This window comes from Pleuronectes platessa, chromosome 11 (assembly GCF_947347685.1).
Source record: "Pleuronectes platessa chromosome 11, fPlePla1.1, whole genome shotgun sequence".
Lineage (NCBI taxonomy): Eukaryota > Metazoa > Chordata > Actinopteri > Pleuronectiformes > Pleuronectidae > Pleuronectes > Pleuronectes platessa.
The window spans coordinates 23,181,792-23,201,390 of record NC_070636.1 but is presented as its reverse complement, the minus strand read 5'-3'; the positions used below and the strand labels follow the sequence as shown (position 1 = coordinate 23,201,390).

Sequence of the window (19,599 nt, the reverse complement as noted above, 5' to 3'; positions counted from 1 at the left end):
GAGCTATCAATATTGTCCTCCAGCAATATCACCAGCAGCATCTATCACTTAATATTGACAAGGGATATATATACAGCTTGCCACACTGACCCATTTAGACACACACACACACACACACACACACACACACACACACACACACACACACACACACACACACACACACACACACACACACACACACACACACACACACACACACACACACACACACACACACACACACACACACACACACACACACACACGGCCAAATCCGTGGCCAACTAACACATTGGGCTCCAATTTCTAATCCAAGATCGACAAAATGGTGGCAGCTAACAGTATAACTTTAAGAGTGACGCTGCTCTGTGTTGCACTAACTCTCTCATGACCGTGACTGATTTAAAATACAAATAAAAGCCTGCTCCTTTCTGTATACATATACAATGTATAAAATACGACCAAGGGGGAGCATTTAGATGGTGAAAAAAGGGGGCCCAGCATTGAGCCTTCTGGCAAACCTTGGTTGACTGGGGCTGGAGTTGAGCTAGAACCTTTGATGGTAGTGAACTGTTTCCTGTTGCAGGGAATCTCCGGAGTTCAGTGTCTTAAAATAGCTATACACACATGCACCAGAGAGTGTAGATTCTCCAAAGCTGCTAGTCAATAATCTGCAGTACTGAAATAAAGAGTAATATATGTTCATCAATCTCTATTAGGGATGTCATGAGATTTTGGTGGCAAAATAAAGGGTTTCCACTACGGTCCACTGCTGCTTCCTGATCAGGTTGGTTTGCACCATGATGGAGTTTCCTGTGTCCTCCCTCCACACTCCTGCTGGCCTGCACTCAATTAATAAGTAACAACACTTATCAAAACTTATTAGGACCTGATAAGTACATGAAGTTCACTAATTGTTTGTTTGATTCACTCCAGAGTTTAGGAGGCTGCATTTAAACATAATTTAAATTTGGTCATCAACAACTGAAGTGAACAGCCGTGACTCAATGTTAAAGAGACGGGAGCGATGCGGATTCATGATCCCACACCATTGATTCATAAATTGATACATTATCGTAAGTTTTTCATCTAAATCATAACCATCCCATCCCATTTACTGAGATGGTTACATATACCCTGTGCCAAATGTTTAATATTTATTGATAGCAAATTCTGTTAACAGAGCAACAGTCAATTTTCTTTATTGGTTTGGCTGCATATGGTTTATTTTGTTTATGATTGTATTTATTGAGGATATTGCAATACTTTTAATTCTAATTCAAATGTCAGACAAATATTCTTAAGAATTAAAAGCTTAATGCTCTTTGAAAGGGTTAACTTGAATGGTACTTCATTGTCATGAAATTGTTTCGAAATCATGATAATAATATCATCATCGAATCGGAAATCAAATCGAAACCGTGCAAATCTGAATAGAACCGTTTTGGGAAATCAGTGGCAATTCCCAGCCCTAATCATCTTGTACTTAAGTAACAAAAGGGCTGAATAGCAAATTTCAGAATAATATATGTATTGTCAGCACAGAAGAGGATTGAATCTGATGCCAGAGGGTCCCTGCATGTGGACACCTCTGGAGGACCTGATTAGAATAAGTCTTAAGGGAAATAGCTCGGTGGAGTTTGATGCCAATGAAAAGGTACAGATGAGGTTCAGTTAGGGCAAAGGAGCTAGAAGCCCCAAATACAAGGGTTGGCCTTCAGGAGTGCCAGGCACTAGTACTCCTTAGGGTGATGTGCTCTAAAGGGAGGGGAAGGAGAGGCATAACGAAGAGGAAGTTCCTTGTTTACTTTTTTTATTGTAGTTGTTCTGTAATGTACAGTAATGATTTGACCACAGAATTTATGTTTACATTTATAATTTTTCTATTGGGTGTTAATGTTTGCACCATTTAACGTAATTATTATTTTTTTTCTCAGCACTTAAAGCACCATTCAATTTACTGACTTTAAAATAATACAGCACATTTTGTTTAGGTAAATTATCCATTTGTTACCAAAACAGTAAAACATTTAAGATGAGAAAAAATATGAAGGTGTTGTGTTGCATGTTGTTACAGTGCGCTTACATTTTGTGTTGGTGCTCCTAGAATGTTCTGTATGGAGGGTAACTTATTCATGAACACAAACATTTCATCCCTTCAGTATGTACATACTAGCTCACTCTCCTAATAACTGAATAAATAATAAAAATAAAAATAATAAAAATAAAAATAATAAAAATAATGAATTTGACCAGAGTAAGCAAACACACATTCACACAGTATATTACAATGTGTGTGTGCTTGTATGAAGAAGGCCAAAGGATATGGAGTTGAAAACATCCCATGTAGGCTCAGGGCTTTGTTCTCCAGTTTCCATGGATACCAAGGAGTGGTAAAGTGAGAGGGGAAAGGGGGTGACCGACAGAGAGTGCACATTCAAATGACTTCCACAGGAGCCACAGGATATTGAGTATTAAGTATAGACACTGTGATGTGGAAAGACAAACAGACAGCAGTCATTTAAATGTTGAAGGAGACCAGGCTACTTCAATGATTCAGTTTAGAAAGTAAAATGTGTGTAATGTCCCTCCAGACATTTCGTGTCACTAAGTGACACCAAGTGATGACTGTGCTGGTTTATTTTCATCTACTTGTGAGGCAGTCAGAGTGCATTCTCAAAAGTTCCTCTTTTGGGTGGATATGTTCATAATTAAACGTTTCACTGATATATAATCAGCCATGCTTTTTGTGGCTGGTCTCTCTAGTGAGGCACTAGCCAGGGTCACTGTTGAGATCTGAGCTGTTCTCTTCTCCGCAGGCCTCAAAGTTAGCAAACTGCACATAAGACTAACCCAGCAGCATGTCGACATGTCGACATTTCTGATTGTTTTCCCTAACTTAACAGATTAATTTAATAGGTTTTGTTATGGTGTTTGCCCACTAAATATACAAGCATTACACTCTCATGGACACAGGATTGGTAGGAGAGAGAGGAAGTGTTAAGACAAACATGGTAAAGCCTTTATGAATAGTTTGAAGGGCCAATGAAGCAGTGGGATTTCTCCTGGTGCTGCTGATGGCCAGTACCGATGTAACAGATGGGGTCAATGTGTGCTCAATTGGAACTACTAGTGCACTGGTCAGGAGTATTTTCCCTTGCATCAGAGCAAGAGAAGAGCTAATAGCCTCTACACCAGTGTCACCAGATTGGTAAACATTTTAGAGTTCATAAAATGCTGAAATGTTGGCCCTGACTTTCAGAAATCGTGGGCTGACATCTCTCCATAATTGGTTTTAGAGGGATTTATTACACTTATTGGAAAGATTTAACTTTACTTAACATGAGGACTTGTCAACCGGTCTCTCTTCTATTCGTTACTGCTCCATGGCTTAAACAAAGACAGTGAAACAGGGAGAAGAGGAGAAAAAATGCAGTGGATATGAAACCTATACACAGAAATTGTCTGACTTATTCCACAAACAACAGTCTGTCTTTTTGTTTATCTGTGTGTCTGTATGTGGAACAAATATATCCCAAATCTAATTGGCTTTACTCATGCCATGTGTATTGTTAATTGCTCAGGACACGTGATGCGTTCAATATTAACAGGATACAAAAAAATTTACAAAATAACAGCAGTTTAGTCAATCATTCAAATATAAATCACGACCATGAACAGTAATTTGTCAAAAAAATTTTAACTTCACTCTGAAGGGCAGATTGTATTAAAAAAGCGCTTTACACAACGTTCAGCGCACCATGAATAAAAATGGGACAATTACTGTTTGAGGAGGTCTAATGATGAATTAATTATTTCATTCTTCCAGTAGGCTACTTCATAGAAGTAGTTGGATGGAAACCTAAGAAGGGGTGGGAAAACCGTTTCGCTTTGTATTCAAACCTTTTGATATCATGTTACTGTCTGTTGTACAAGAGGGACCAAACAGAAGGGGGGATAGCGCTCTCTCTCTCTCTCTCATCCCAGGGGAGACTGAGAGGATTCACTGCTGGGACATCATCTAATTAGAAGAAAGCCGACGCATCGCCCCAGCTGAATGTGTGTGTGTCTGTGTGTGTCTGTGTGTGTCTGTGTGTCTGTCTGTCTGTCTGTCTGTCTGTCTGTCTGTCTGTCTGTCTGTGTGTGTCTGTCTGTCTGTCTGTCTGTCTGTCTGTCTGTCTGTCTGTCTGTCTGTGTGTCTGTGTGTCTGTGTGTCTGTGTGACAGATACATTTTTTTTTTTTATACACTGTATTATGTTGTAGATTTAATTGAACTCAATAACCCACAGATGTTCTTTGAGGTTTAAGCTTTTGGCTTTAGCTTGGCTCAGTCACTCAAGAACAGTCAGAGACTTGTTGTTTGCTTCAGGTAATTTTTGTGCTGAAAGGTGAAATGTCATCCGAGTCCCAGGTTTGGTTCAGCCTGGGGCAGGTTTACTTCCATGATTTCTCTGTCTTTGGCTATATTCATCCTTCCATCTACTCTGACCAGATTCCCAGGCCTTCCCAGTTTGAGAATCTCCCCTATAATATGATGCTTCACTGTAGGGATGGTGTTATCCATTTGATGGTAAATGGCTTTATGACCAGTCAAAGCACATTGCAGTACAGATTTGACGTTACCCAGTCATGTACACATTCCTATAGTGTATCTAGAAAACAGCATTTTCTCCTTCACTAATCACCAATAGACTGACGACACTTGGCAAGGGGCAGTTTGGGGACAAGTTCTGTATGTGTCAGTGGCCTGTTAAAGCATCCATAAAGTTTGAACTGTCCTTTGCAGACAGGACGGATTCAGCATAAACTCAGTTGATACCACAGTTAGGGCTGCTCGAATAATCGAAATTTAACTGTGATCCAAACAACTATAATCGAGTTGAAACGATTATTTGGCATTTTTTCGAAAGAGAAGCGCATGCGCAATTCAGTCCTTCACCCAAAGCATTCAGCGGCCCAGCTGACTGGCACTCACTCTCAAGCAGCTGTAAAATGAAGGAGGCGAGTTGTGTGTGTGGTGACTGGTGGTCAGCCCATCAGAGAGTGTTACGGTTGCCATCATTAAGGGTTTGAATAACCGGGCACCGATATCCTGGTTTCACGGAGGAATAAGACTAATAATGAAACTAAGCAACAAGTCAAACATCCCAGATGAGCAGGATTTCTCCATGCTGTCAAAATGCTCCCATCCAGTCATCACCAAGTCATGCACTAGTGCTTGCTGACCTCACAGCCTGCAGGGCAGAGTAGAGCAAATATTGGATAACAAAGGCTCAACCGGAGAGAAAACGACAAGCCTTTTCACCTTCATCAGACTGCTCTTCTGTCAACCCTTATATACAGGGATTAGATTGTGAGGTGTGTGAGTGTGAAGGGGGCTGTCGTTTCCCAGTGTCACTATTCTGGACATACTGTTTGAAACCACAGCAAGTTTTTTTGATCACAACTCATTTAGTTGAGGTTTAATTATGAGGCGTATGCATGCACGTGTGTGGCTGAGTGTGTCTGAAGGCCAGGGTATTTGACTGTGGTTAGAGATTAACCGGACAGATTAACCCCATACTGCCCAGAAGGACCCACTTCAGACTGAGAATGCACGCACACACACAAAAGTAAAACATGTGTCTACAGCATTTACTGTGCTATTGTGAACTGGCCAGATTTTTAAGGAATAAAATAAACCTTCAGTGATTTCAGTTTTTCCAAGCATCACAAAAAAAATCTGCACATGTAAACTACAATAACTAGTTCATTCCTCCTAAATCAACCACATTGCGCTACTCACTGTCAACATCTTTATCTGCCAAACTATTTGGATTTAATTAAGAAACCTGCAACTACATGTAAGCGACACACTGTCATCGCTGTGTGAGGTTAGAGCTTAGAGTAAACATGACATGACTGCAGCTCAGCCAAATCAACTGCATCTGATCTTCTTATCTCAGATTTATACGAAAAACTCACCCTAGACATGCACACACATGAACTTGATGCCTCAGACCATCTGCTCAAAGCTAATCATATTACATCACTGAATTTCGGATCAGGCTTGAGGGCAGATTTAGCTATTTCTGTGTGTAATGTAATGTAATGTAATACGACAACATGAGCATGTTTCTGTATGATTGTTTTTTTTTCTTAGGCGTTTTGAATGTTTTTTTAACATAAATGTACTGCTCCCATCTGTGTCTTTGTCATTTGTGCTGCGCAGTGTCTACCGAATTGAGCCCAACCGTCATCTCCTCAGGATATCCATACTTTGGCAAGTTTATAAATTCTGTTGTTTTTACCCAGTTTGAGTTTACACGTGTCTGATGACACTGTTTATGTGTGTGAGTGCATGTGTCAGAGTGTGTGTGTATCGGCACGAGAGAGAGAGACCGAGCAGAGCCAGGACCAGCTGAATAATGAATGAACAAGCCCAGCTACGAAGAATGATTTTACTAATTTAAAGGGGACATATTATGAAAATTTCACATTTTTTAGTGCTTCTACACGTTAATTTGGGTATCTGGCATGTCTACCGACCCCAAAACTCTGGAAAAAACAAACTCCTGCGATTATTTATAGTTCCTCTGTGTCAGAAACGTCATGCTTGAGTGACTACGACTGAGCTTTCGTATCAGTCTCTCGTCGCAATGACATGGGAGTCTCTCTTACATGGCAGCGGAGACCCCCGTGTCTCCACATGGCCGACACCCCCCTGTCGCAGGCAGGCTTCGGCCACCTGACTCTGGTTCAAAACGTTATGGTTGAAAGATTGTATCTTCGTGTCCAGTAGCCATATTTCTACAAAAGCGCCAAAAATCTGGAGCTCGTAGCTCGTGGAGGATTGAGGAGGGGTGAGGGGGAGAGGAGGGAGGGGGGAGCTGGCTCATTAGCTTTTAAAGGAACAGGCACTCAAAACAGGTCACTGAGGAGGTGCTGTTTTAAATGATCATTGTGGTATTTTGACCACATATGTTACAGACATTTGATTAAGACCCAAAGGAACCATATCAACTTGTGGTAAAATTGGCATAATAAGTCCCCTTTAAGAAAAGTATTGATCATGATGTGGTGATCCGTGTTGACATTGTGGCAACATTTTCAAAAAGACGTTTTAACTGTAGCAGGTCAGAGACGTCAGCTGAGTTAATGTGTGTCAGAGAGATAGAGAGAGGGAGTGACTTTACTACTTTGTAAAATAAAATAATTGGGATAATAGGTCTCGCCATTTCATCAACTGCCAACCCCGGCGAGCAGTGCGGCTCAGTACCACCCCCGCCTAATTTTCGGTCTTCCTCTAAGTTTTCCGGAGGTAAAGACTGTACGGAGACTGTTGGCACTTGGCGGAGGTACGAATTATACTGAATGATATTCTAGTTAAGTAATCAATTTATTAGTAAGAGTAAGGGAGAATGGTTGGTGAATGGTTTGGTGAGACAAAAGGGTTTCTGGAAACATTTCAGAGATATATATATTAGTACTCATTACATTACACTTCATTTAGCTGGCGCGTTTATCCAAAGCACCCTCAATTAGTGAATTCTACATCTACGAGGGGCCATTCGAGGTTCAGCATCTTGCCCAAGGACATTTTGGAGGGCGACCACTCTACCGCTCAGCCACAGTCCCTCCTCTACCATCTTTGTTCCTGCAGGTTTGTCACTTGCTTTTTATGGACTTCAACATTATTCTTTGCAAATGTCAAACTGAGCTGGACATTCCCGTGGGATTTGTTTTCGATGATCCATCCATACTGTTATTTTCTGCCTGTATTGATCACTGCAGATTATTGGTCATTATGCAAGTACACTCAAAATGACTGGCCAGCAAGTTCAAGGTTGATCTGATCCATACTGATGGATACCATTCATCAATACAGACATGACAGACATACATGCTGATGGACCTTACAACCAAAACTGAGGAAAACCGTGAATAAATAATGAAAATTGTGTTTTTGACTTTTGCATCTGTATATAATCAAAAAAAGACTGAACCATAGATGTTGCCATAGTAAGTGAGCTTACTGTTGGCAAAGTGTCTGTGTGTGTGTGTGTGTGTTTACCTGGTAGAAAGTCCTGATGTGCCTGGTGAGAACAGTCAGGTTGTGAAGGCGAAGCGACATGTCATTGTTCACATTCTTGTTCAATCTCTGGTTACTGGGGCTAGGGTCACTATGGAGAAACACGTGCACCACAGGAGCACGAAGATTGATGTCATTAGAGGCTATTTAAGACAAAGATCATTACACACACACACACACACACACACACACACACACACACACACACACACACACACACACACACACACACACACACACACACACACACACACACACACACACACACACACACACACACACACACACACACACACACACACACACACACACACACAGGGTGGCTATTGTGCTAGAGAAGGATTTATGCTCACATCAACGTCAATCAGCAATGAGCTTGTGCCAGACTGATATGCATATGAACAGGAAGAGTGTAAACTAGTCTGGCTGACCTACGATGACTGTCATGACGTAAGTTTCACATTGGAGCCCAATTCTACTCTGTTAGAAACCTTCTGAATATAAAGAGGCCAGAAAACAAACTGATTATACTGGAGTTGCATTACTATGGGTCTTAACTGCCTAAGCTCCACGTGCCTGACACTTGCCGTGGATCACAGTTCAACCTTTCTTTACAACTAACTAACTAATTCACTAGACTTTGTGGTCTTCGTTCGATGGCAACAGTTACTGCAATATTTAACTCCTTTCATTTATCTTACACACTGATTTTAAGCCAAGAAGACTTGAAGCCAACAAAGCCACTAAAGATTCACACATGAATTAAGTATATGGTTTTAAAAGTTGCAGACAATTGCTTTAAGATGATGATGAGGATACTTCAACTGACTCGGTTTTTACCTTTGAATACAAAAATGCCTGCAGCTCATCTACCATCCAGACTTCATACTTTCATATTTGGTTTGATCCGGCTGCCTCTAGAACTTACTTCTGACATTAACGTAGTAATTTTGAAGTGTCACCGAGTTCTTTTCATTTTAACTTACACATCCAGCTCAATTTATCGTTTACTTTTTTCCTAATTTAAATTATTTCATCTCTGTCCCTTTAACTCAGTCTTCAATTAGATGTCATGTAAGCTTTTTTCAGAACTTCCAATTTAAATGCTGGTCCAGCCTCTTTCAGTAATTGTTTCTGACACAGTACTTTTTAAGACAACTTTAACCTTGTTTAGTGTTAAACCTATTTCAAATGTTTCAACTACAGCAAACATGCCATATTATGTTTAAGCTTTTTCAAATTGTATTCCCAGTCTACGAGGGAATCTCGGTCAACTGATGATGCCCAAATTAAATATTATTATTGCAGAAGCTGTCCCAGTTCAAATATAACTTCCAATAAAGGTCAGAAGGATAATAGGTTAACAGCCTGACTGATTTAACAGCTGACTGGTTCTCTGACTGACAGATTTACCAACTGTCTTTGAGTGGCTTTACTCTAATAGCCCTCATCCTGACCTCCTCCTCTGTAACCCACTTTCCCATAAACCCCTATAAAATCCTGGTAACCCCCACCCCAGTCAGCCCAGCCTACATTCAGTGTATGGACAACAATAGCCTGATTATCATTGTTTCTGAAAACAATCACTAAAAATATGAACATGTGGTCTGATGGTGGAGGTTGGGCTGTCTGGATGGGAGAGAGATTCCACACCAGTAATAACTGGTCAACTGTTTAGGAAATTGACAAACCTTCTTAAAATGTTGAATATCATTAAAAAAAAACATTTCCTATGCCTCCTATCAAATTGAAAATTTATTTTACGACTCAGGCTACCAAACTATTAAATTCTAATGATATCATAGTTGTCCTGGTCTGTTTTTAGGTAATAATGTTTTTCTTGTGCCCTTGTTTCTTGTGGGTTTCTTCTTTCTTTTTCTGTTTTTCTGGCGGCAAAACAAATTTCCCCTCTGGTACGATAAAGTTGAATCTAAATCGCTGATACATTGTCAGATGGTGATGGGTGGATGAGTAAATTCAAGTTCAAACAATTCAATATAATTCTTGTTGTACCAATCTTATTTTGTGAGGTGCACAATGTCGTTTTTATGGAAAATGTAATAGGATTATTCCAGGATGGTGCAGTCACTTCACAAGTAAGCATATTGTTTGCATTTCCTTTCAGTAATGTCTGTGTTGTTTTGAGAAATATTGGTCCAAAACAATCCTGCATTTGGCCAGGTATTGAGAGATTAATTAAAACACTGTTGCTTTTGTTCTTTTTGTGAAAATTCAGGTCAGCTCTAAAGAACTTCAAATAATAAGACTCATAAACACCATCTCGTGTTGCAACCGTTGAGCAGCACATCTGGCTGTGACGTTTACAACCTGATACCAGCAAGTCAGGATGTGGTCACACAGAAACACTTACACCGACACATACAGGAAACACTGGAGTACCTCGCTCATTGCTCATGTACTCAATTAGACACGCAAAGATACACACTAAAGAACAATTCTTACTAACTCATGAAAATGTTAAGCAAGCTCGCACTCTATATGGTGCTACCTACATGTGTGTCATGATCTTGTGCAGGAAAACCCCATCCACCAGCTCCATGAACATGCTGACTCGCTCCTCTGAGCCCACATCGTCACATGAACCCAGCGGCCCCAACAACCGCACCTAGAGACAGAGAGGTTACAAAGAAAAGAGACACCATTCTAAATATACAGTTATCTAGATTTATGCTTTCAATTGAATATGTTGGACAAAGTAATTTTTGTATGATAACTTTCTGAATGATTTGTCTAGTATTCACTTCTAGTAGTAAAAATATACATTCAAATATACGGAGAACAACTGACAATGAGAAAAACAGAGAAAGTTGTCGAAGGTAGCCCTGAATCTCTTTCTACTGTGTGCACATTGTAATTGTGTTGGTCTGACAAAGGTGGGAAAAATTGTTGGTTGACCAGACAGGTCAACAGGATGTGAGAAAAGGGAGAAACAGGAAGTAGCACGGGGTGAATGACCTGTGCACTGCTCTGCAGGTTGTTTAAGTCTGGGCTGGAAGCGACTGTGTTATTTAATGCATTCAAACCATGGGCATTAGCAAGACAGCTGAAATCTACTGAACTATGAGAAGACTCCAGATACCTTGCATACAAAGAAACGGCAGCAACACAAGAAGTGAGATACACCAGCTGTGAGCAGTGAAGCATGGGAGAAGTGTCTGAAGTAGAAGTATCGAAGGCCGTTCCTTCCTGCTGCAGTAAGACTATACAACCTGCTCTGCTCCCAGTAAAACTGCATGCACAACTATTATGGACTGCACTTTACCCCTTCTCAACTGTGCAATATATTCACTGGGCCATATTCAACACTCTGTGTAAACGGTTAATGTGTTATTCATTCACTGTATACAAATTTGCTCCCCTACTACGTGTCTTTACACTGTATATATATATTTGTATTTTCATTAATATTTTACTACATTTCTGAAGTCTTGTTGCTGCTGGAATATCGCAAATTCCCCCATTGCAGGGCTAATAAAGGATGTCTTATTCATCTACTAGACAAGTTCAGAAGGTCCCAGAGACACCTTCCCGATTCTCTTAAGAAACCACTTAATCTGAGGCTTTTACTCTGAGAAGCCTTCCCCCTGTCACTGAAGTCCGTCTGAAGAGTATTATTGAAAACACTCAATAGTCACTTAAAACTGCACTTCAGTAGTAAGACTATTACCTTTACTTCCCAGTTATCCCAGTTTTACTAGGATGTATACACATACTAGTAAGTTCTGTAACAGACGTATCTGCTGTGAGCGAGAGAGAAAGTAAACCAGAAGCAGAGGTCTGCAGCTCGTGTGCATCATCATCACAACTGTGTGTGCGCGTGCTGCTCCCACTCACCCACACAACCAGCGGTGACTCCATGAAAGTGGCCAGTAACTCGGACAGAGTCACGTCCATGGTTGTTCCCACGGCTTCCGACTCCACTTTTTAATCACCAGCTAATCATTAAATCCACCGCTCGGTCGGTCGATATCCGCCACCTCTCTCCCCGGGGCAGAACAAAGCCCCCGCGAGGCACCGACTCCCCCTACCCTCCTCTTCCCGTGCACGAGCTCCCTCTCTCCCTCGCCACTATTGTCTCGCGCTGTCCCGTTTCCCTAAACAAAAATTTCGAATTAAAAGCAAGTTAGTTGTGAACGGGGGCCGTTTGGAGAACTTCCACACACGGTAGCATGCCCCCAGAGTAAGTTCTGTTGGTCTAGCGGTTTAATATCCAGTCTGTTTTCCGTCGGAGGTAAAAAACACTTGATCCAAACTTCGAAGGACAGTTGGTCGCGTTGCCAGGGATACAGGACTCGGACCGTAAAGCGACGAAACCACCGTGGAAAAAGGGAAACTCCACATAGTAGAAATAAGCTAAAAAAAACCACGACGTGAGATGGACATGGAACGTTACAGCTGTTGTTTCCGTTGTTTCTACATGTCCACCGCGTCCCTGTCGCTTTCTCCTCTCCTTCGCTCCATCAACCGGACTCTGAGACCAGAGACAGGGGAGGGTTGATTGAGAGCAAGGCAAACCAATCCGCTCACGCAGGGGACGCAGTTCCCGCCCTTCAAGACGAATCAGCCAATAACAAAGTCGCCATTTGTTAGACTTTTCTTTTAAAAACATGACGTCACATTAATATTGACTCAAACAAGCCAAAGACTTTCAAGAGTGCAAGATAGTGAACGTCCTTCCACACGCTTCCTAAACTAGTTGTTCTCAGTTCGGTAATAAAGTGAGGTATATAAAAACGTTATAATAAATGTATTTACTTATTGCTTTGAGCTTCTTATAGTATATTTAAGATAACCATGCCAAACCATGGTGGTACAATGAAAGTTATTACCATTATATTTGATTGGGCATAATATTAATACACTGAAAAGGCCATAGTAGCCATTTAAAAAGCTGATCCATCTCTTCTTAGTCTCATGTCCATGCCAATTGAATAGATAAGCCAGATAGTTTTTATTTTGTAAAGCAGTTTTAAATGTGTACACCAGTTACCGACTTTAATGTTGTGGCTGATTGGCAGACAGTGGGAATGTTTTTAATTAGTCAGTATAAAGTTGTCAGATGTTTGGGGTAAAATGATCTGTGAGCTCACATAGGAAATACTGGGAAATTTAATAAACTTTTCTTTTATAACATTGAGAATTTGGAGTTATTGTTATGATCATCCTCTTGAAATGTTTGTTGTTTTAACATCTGGTTGTGTTATAGACTCCTAGGGGGTGTGCACACACTATATCACCCAAATTAGATATGCGTTTCACGTTAAATTATTTAATGCTCATTAACCATGGCAACTTATACTTCAAAGCTAGCCTGATCTGTACCAAGATTACTGTCTAGCTATGTTTAGCTGTTTCTGCCTCTTTGTCAATGAGGCCCATGAGGCTACATCTTTGCGGCAGGCTTAGCATTGCTTAGCAGCTCGATGCAGGCTACAGGATTGGCATATTGTGTATTGTTTTTGATGAGTCTGGCTTTGGTTTGTTTGAAAAAATTTAAATAAACTGCCAGTACATTTTATCAACAGGTGCCACTGGTAGAAATTCTATTAGAACTGAACTTACCAAAGGTCCTTTATAGGACAAGTGATACTTAAAAGGTTAGTCTCTCTGTTACTTTGGCCTCATCATGCAGTTTTTCTTTTCTTTCTTTTTTTATGGTACATGATGGAAGAGAGGGAGGGGGTTGTCGAGGACGTACACAAATGCTGCATGATTTTTTTACTTATTGTATTTCTCTGTATTACGTTGATCACTTGAAAAACTCAGTTAAAAGATTGGCGAAAAAAAGTTGAACACATGAAAGAGTAAAGTTCATGTCACAATCTGTTAGCATGTAAATGTTTTGTTGAACTGTTTATTAGTTATTATTTCAAAGCCATGAAAACAAAGAAGAGAAAATATTACCATGATTAAGAATGCCATCTAGATTTGTTTTAATCTATACTGACATCCCTCTTCAATATCTGTATCTCCAACTTAGATTTCATTTTTAGTTTTTAGGTCGTTGATACCGTAAAATGTAAAGTCAAACCTAACTCAAAGATGCAGACACATGTAACACATTTATTAATTTGTCTTAACTCATTCTTCCTGTATATCTGTAACGGCAGATAAAGTCATAGTTGAACCATCTTAATGCAAATAGAACACTGTAACACTCTGATTGTGTTAGTGGAATGGCTTAAGTCACAACCGCAAGTGGAAGTTGAAGCTAATTCAAGCTGCACCTTTTCTCGTAAGCCAGGATTGGTTCAGCAACTTTGATAGAGTACCCCTCAGGAAAAGTGGCAATTGCTAATTTAAACATCTGTATCACATCACATCATCCTTACATCTACAGACCAGCCAAGCCCAGCTCAAATGTGAACAGAACAGCAGAAGAAGTTGCAAAGTTTTGGCAGAGTAGTCACTTTATTGCACAACACTATACCACCCTCTGATCACAGTTAGAAACATGAGATAAACCTTGGGCAGTAAATTTGACCAGTGTATCTCATATCCAGAAAACATGAATGGAATGGAAAAATAAGAAGACTTTTTGTATATTTGAGCTTGATAAGTACTGGAATAAGGCTACCCCACACACACTAGAGCAGTGGTTCTCAAAATGGGGGGCACTCTCCAGCGGGGGCGCAATGTCACAGACAAAAAAAAAGAAAAAAAGAAAGACTGACGACCTGTCACTGGTTAGTGAAAGCTCCCTCAGTGGCGAAATGCTAGGGGCTGGACTGACACAAACAAAATAAATACTGTTTTGTTCCTGATCCACCAATCAAAAGAGGAGTGTTATCATTTGAACGCGAGTTGCACGTACGCTTCCGAGTATAAACATAACTGCAGGCATGGTCAGCGCTCACCCTCACAGAGACGACACCCTGCAGAATTTGTGCGATTGCTCTTGTTTCCTCTATAATTCAGATATTCATTGCTTTATGAACAGTCTTTTTAAAGACTCACTCCTTCCTTAGTAATACCTTCCTGCACTTGCAGCAGGCCTATTCGTAGCCTAATCTAAGGAGATATTTGCTCCACAGTCTTTTTTAGAAAGCTCATAGCCCCAAGAGCTAGCCTTCTAGCTAGCTAACTTCTTCCAACTGCAGCTAGCCCTTTTCTCCTTAACACCTACCTTTACATCTTCAATCATCCACCGTGTTGCAACAAATAAAACACCAGCGCTTGAATACTATACTGTGCTGTCCCTGTCTACACGGGGGGCCCCCAACTACCCCTAACCAGCTTTGGGGGTCCCAGCTAGCAAAAGTTTGACAACCCCTGCACTAGAGGTATATCTGCTACCCAGAACATGGCACCTTAGAACGTTTAAAGAAATTATTAATTCTTAGGTCAGAATTAATCCATCATGCATAGTTTCAGGTTATAAAACAACAATGGAAACACAAAATATATACTGTTGCAATCAGAAATATTCAACCCCCCCTCAAGATTTTAACGATTTATGAATGAAAGTTTTTTCAAAGAGCACAATTCTGCTTCGGATGACTTCTTATGAGCTGAGTGATACACAAAAAATCAACACAGAAAATGCATGATGTAGTATTTGTGTGCAACTATGGGGTGTCATTTGTAAAGCAGCTCACGCTGAAAATAACAGCAACACTTTGTCACATTTAGCTTCAAACCATGTTTAAAAAACTGGTGTGAATTTTTGAGAGTCACTTTTTTGCACATTTACAACAATATTTGTCAATTCAGAGATATTTTAAATATTTAAATCCAAATGTTAAATGTTACACTTAAATGTTAAATGTTAAATCTAAATGCTAAATCTAAATGTTAAATTTAAATCTAAATCTAAATGTGAAATCTAAATGTTTAATCTAAATCTAAATCTAAATGTTAAATCTAAATGTTAAATCTAAATCTAAATCTAAATTTAAATTTAAATTTAAATTTAAATTTAAATCTAAATGTTAAATCTAAATGTTAAATCTAAATCTAAATGTTAAATCTGAATCTAAATCTAAATGTAATCCATGTCCAATAGTCCATTTCCCCGGATAAGATTTATTCGTTATTTGCCACTATAAACACACTCTGACCTCCTCGAGCTTTTATTTTGTTACTTCCTGTTACCGGCATTTGAATTTGCATATTAGTTAAATATTTAGTTTCACCCGAAACATTTAGATTTAACATTTATATTTAGATTTAACATTTATATTTAACATTTATATTTAGATTCAGATTTAACATTTAGATTTAACATTTAACATTTAACATTTAACATTTAGATTTAAATTTAAATTTAACATTTAGATTTAGATTTAACATTTAGATTTCACATTTAGATTTAGATTTAGATTAAACATTTAGATTTCACATTTAGATTTAAATTTAACGTTTAGATTTAGATTTAGCATTTAGATTTAACATTTAACATTTCAGTGTAACATTTAACATTTGGATTTAAATATTTAAAATATCTCTAAGTTGACAAATATTGTTGTAAATGTGCAAAAAAGTGACTCTCAAAAATTCACACCAGCTTTTTAAACATGGTTTGAAGCTAAATGTGACAAAACGTTGCTGTTATTTTCAGCGTGAGCTGCTTTACAAAACGGCACCCCATATGCAACAGTATATTTTGTTAAGATAGCCATGTCACATTTATTCAACCCCTATATAATAGTGTTGTTTTTAAAGCTGTCTGACAGTTTTTTAAGGCCTAAAGTAGAGTTGAAACATAATTAAGCCTTTGGGAACTCTATAATGATCATTCATTTGCTTCAGCTGTGATGCATATATAAACCCCACCTTTGAAGGTATTCAAGGTGAGTTGCAATCATGTTATATTCAAAGAGACACCATTGGTGCATTATAAGGAAGTTTAAAATGTATTGAGCAGCTTCAAACCTGCCTGGCTGTTAAAGAAAGCCCAACATTTCATCAAGGGCCCTTAGCAACTTAGTCAGAACAACTAAGAGAAACCCCTGTGTGACTGCAAGACACCTACAGGATGAACCGATGAAGGCTGTTACAAGTGCCTCAGTGGCAACTATAAGACGTGCACTGAATAAACAAGGACTTCATGGCCGGACTCGAAGTTGCACTCAGCTCTTGACCACAAGGAACATCAAAAGTCGACTAGAATATGCCATGAGGAATTTGGATAAGACGACTGAGTTTTGGGTGACAGTTCTATGGAATGATGAAACCAAACTTGAACTGTTTGGACATATGGACCAGTGGTATGTCTGGCATGCGAAAGGCCAGGCTTATGACCATAAGAATACCATCCCCATTGACAAGCCTGGAGGTTGGTCAATGATGATGTTGGACTGTTTTTCTGCGGCAGGAACTAGAAATCTTGATCGTGTACCTGGCATCATGGATTCCCAGAAATACCTGGCCATTTTAGAAAGGAATGTGATGCCTTCTGTTGACAAATTAAACCTTGGTGATCATTGGACTTTCCAGCAAGACAATGATCCAAAGCCCAGCTCCAAGTCAACCAAAGCTTGGTTGAGAAAAAGATCCTGGATCGCCTGGAATGGCCTTCTCAGTCACCAGATTTAAATCTGATTGAAAATCTTTGGTGGGATTTAAAGAAGGCAGGTGCAGCACGGAAGTACGGTGGCCCTGAGAGCTCAACGAACAGCATCTTAGGAAAACACATGCAGTTTGACAAAACACAAGCAAAGTAAGAAAACATCTTCATCAATTTCACAACACAACACAACACATAACAGAAACGCGCAGCAAATAAACAAGTGAAGTGAACGTCATGTTAATTTTTTAAATCATCATCGTATCAGGCCATCATGAAATACCAGGAGCGGGCGAGTGTGTGTGTGTGTGTGTGTGCCCACAGTGAGATCTGATCAGGGAAAATGGTCTGAGCTAGAGACATGCCGTCTTCTCCTGTTAAACTGAATAAACAGCGCTAACAAGCAAGCCCCTGTTTGTGAGGCAATGTATTGTCCATAGTGTGCAGGGGAACGAAACCTTTACTATCAAAAGAGCGAGTGGGCGGGGTCGGAGCCCCGGGACCTATATACAGCCTATGCCCGGGACCGGAGCGCTCGCTACACACACACACACGAACATACACACACACATACACTCACACTCACTCGCCTGCTCCCGGTATTTCATGATGCAGCAGTGTCCATCACTTTTAGCTGTCTTCTGGAAACACTTCCGTTGTGTTTTCTCCTCTATTTGCAGCGCGTTTGTCTATTTGCAGGGCGTTTCTCTATTTGCAGCGCGTTTGTCTATTTGCAGCGCATTTGTCAATTTGCAGCCAGTTGTCTATTTGCAGGGCGTTTGTCTATTGGCAGCGCGTTTTTCTATTTGCAGCGCATTAGTCTATTTGCAGTGCGTTTGTCTATTTGCTGCGCGTTTCTGTAATGTGTTGTGTTGTGAAATTGATGAAGATGTTTTCTTACTTTGCTTGTGTTTTGTCAACTTGCATGTGTTTTCTTAAGTTGCTGTTCGTTGAGCTCTCAGGGCCACCGTACGGAAGCCATCAAACATCATTAAGGTAGAAGATTTTGCACGTGAAAAATGGGCAAAGATTCTGATCGAGAGCTGTTAGAAGCTTGTCCGCATTTACCGAAAATGTTTGTTAGAAGTTATAAAAGCCAAAGGAGGCGCAACAAAGTACTGAAGCTGGGGGTTGAATAATACTGCACATGCACCTGTGCTAAAAGAGTTACATTTTTCATTTGAACTTCAAAGTTAAGTCAACTTCTGTTGTCAAGATAACTCAAATATGTATCAATAATTATCTTTGTTGTTTAATGATTTTTTTTGTCATTTATTGTCATTATCCTATATCCACATCACTATAATGTCTTTTGAGGTGAGGGGGTTGAATATTTCTGATTGCAACTATATATATACATATATTTTTTTCTTCATTTTTCTTAATACATTGCATGTGCATGTACTGCACTAATGTCCCTACTTGTGACTTTGACACTTGACACATTACAAATGAAGCTTAGCGTAAGTTCATTGAGGATCAGCTGATCGTAACGGAGCACTTAACCTGTAATCAGCTGATTGTGGGTGTTCCTAAATGTCAAATCAGGTCGGGCGCGGTCTCTTCAGCCAATCATTCAGCACCTGTCAAACTTTAAAAATCCCTTCTCTTCCGCAGTCAGGCGTCCTTCATTAACGCGCATAACCCCTCCTCCACCCCAATATCCTCCAGTCTCCAGTAGAATATTCATCGACCTCAACTGATTATCTGCCTAATCTCACATCATGTTGGCAGCAATCATGGACCTTGATGACGGATCCCAATAGTGTCAGTGGATCGTGATTACGGCGGCACCCGATCACAGTGGGAGCTGATCGCGGACTAAAAAAGCAACAAACTGCCTGACAATATACCTATTAATCGTGGCATCCATTGCACTTCTGTCCGTCCTGGAAGAGGGATCCCTCGCATGTGGCTCTTCCTGAGGTTTCTAAGTTTTTCCTTTTTAAGAAAGTTTTTGTAGTTTTTCCTTACTCTTGGTGAGGGTTAAGGTCAGAGGATGTCACAATTGGCAAA

At 39.9% G+C, this 19,599-nt stretch overlaps 1 protein-coding gene across 5 annotated transcripts in view; it reads right to left on the bottom strand.

The window, feature by feature from the left end:
• ccdc88c (coiled-coil domain containing 88C) overlaps positions 1-12,557 on the bottom strand; it is a 46,391-nt gene extending 33,834 nt beyond the window's left edge. For all 5 annotated transcript variants that reach the window (XR_008340101.1, XM_053435217.1, XM_053435219.1 and 2 more), the window contains exons 1-3: positions 11,910-12,557; positions 10,568-10,680; positions 8,037-8,145 (exon numbers count right to left, since the gene is read on the bottom strand). Coding sequence is in view for 4 of the 5 variants with exons in the window: in XM_053435217.1 (XP_053291192.1) it covers positions 8,037-8,145; positions 10,568-10,680; positions 11,910-11,969 (282 nt within the window). In the remaining variant the exon portion in view is untranslated. The remainder of the gene's footprint in view (positions 1-8,036; positions 8,146-10,567; positions 10,681-11,909) is intronic.
• Between the last annotated feature and the right edge of the window lie 7,042 nt (positions 12,558-19,599).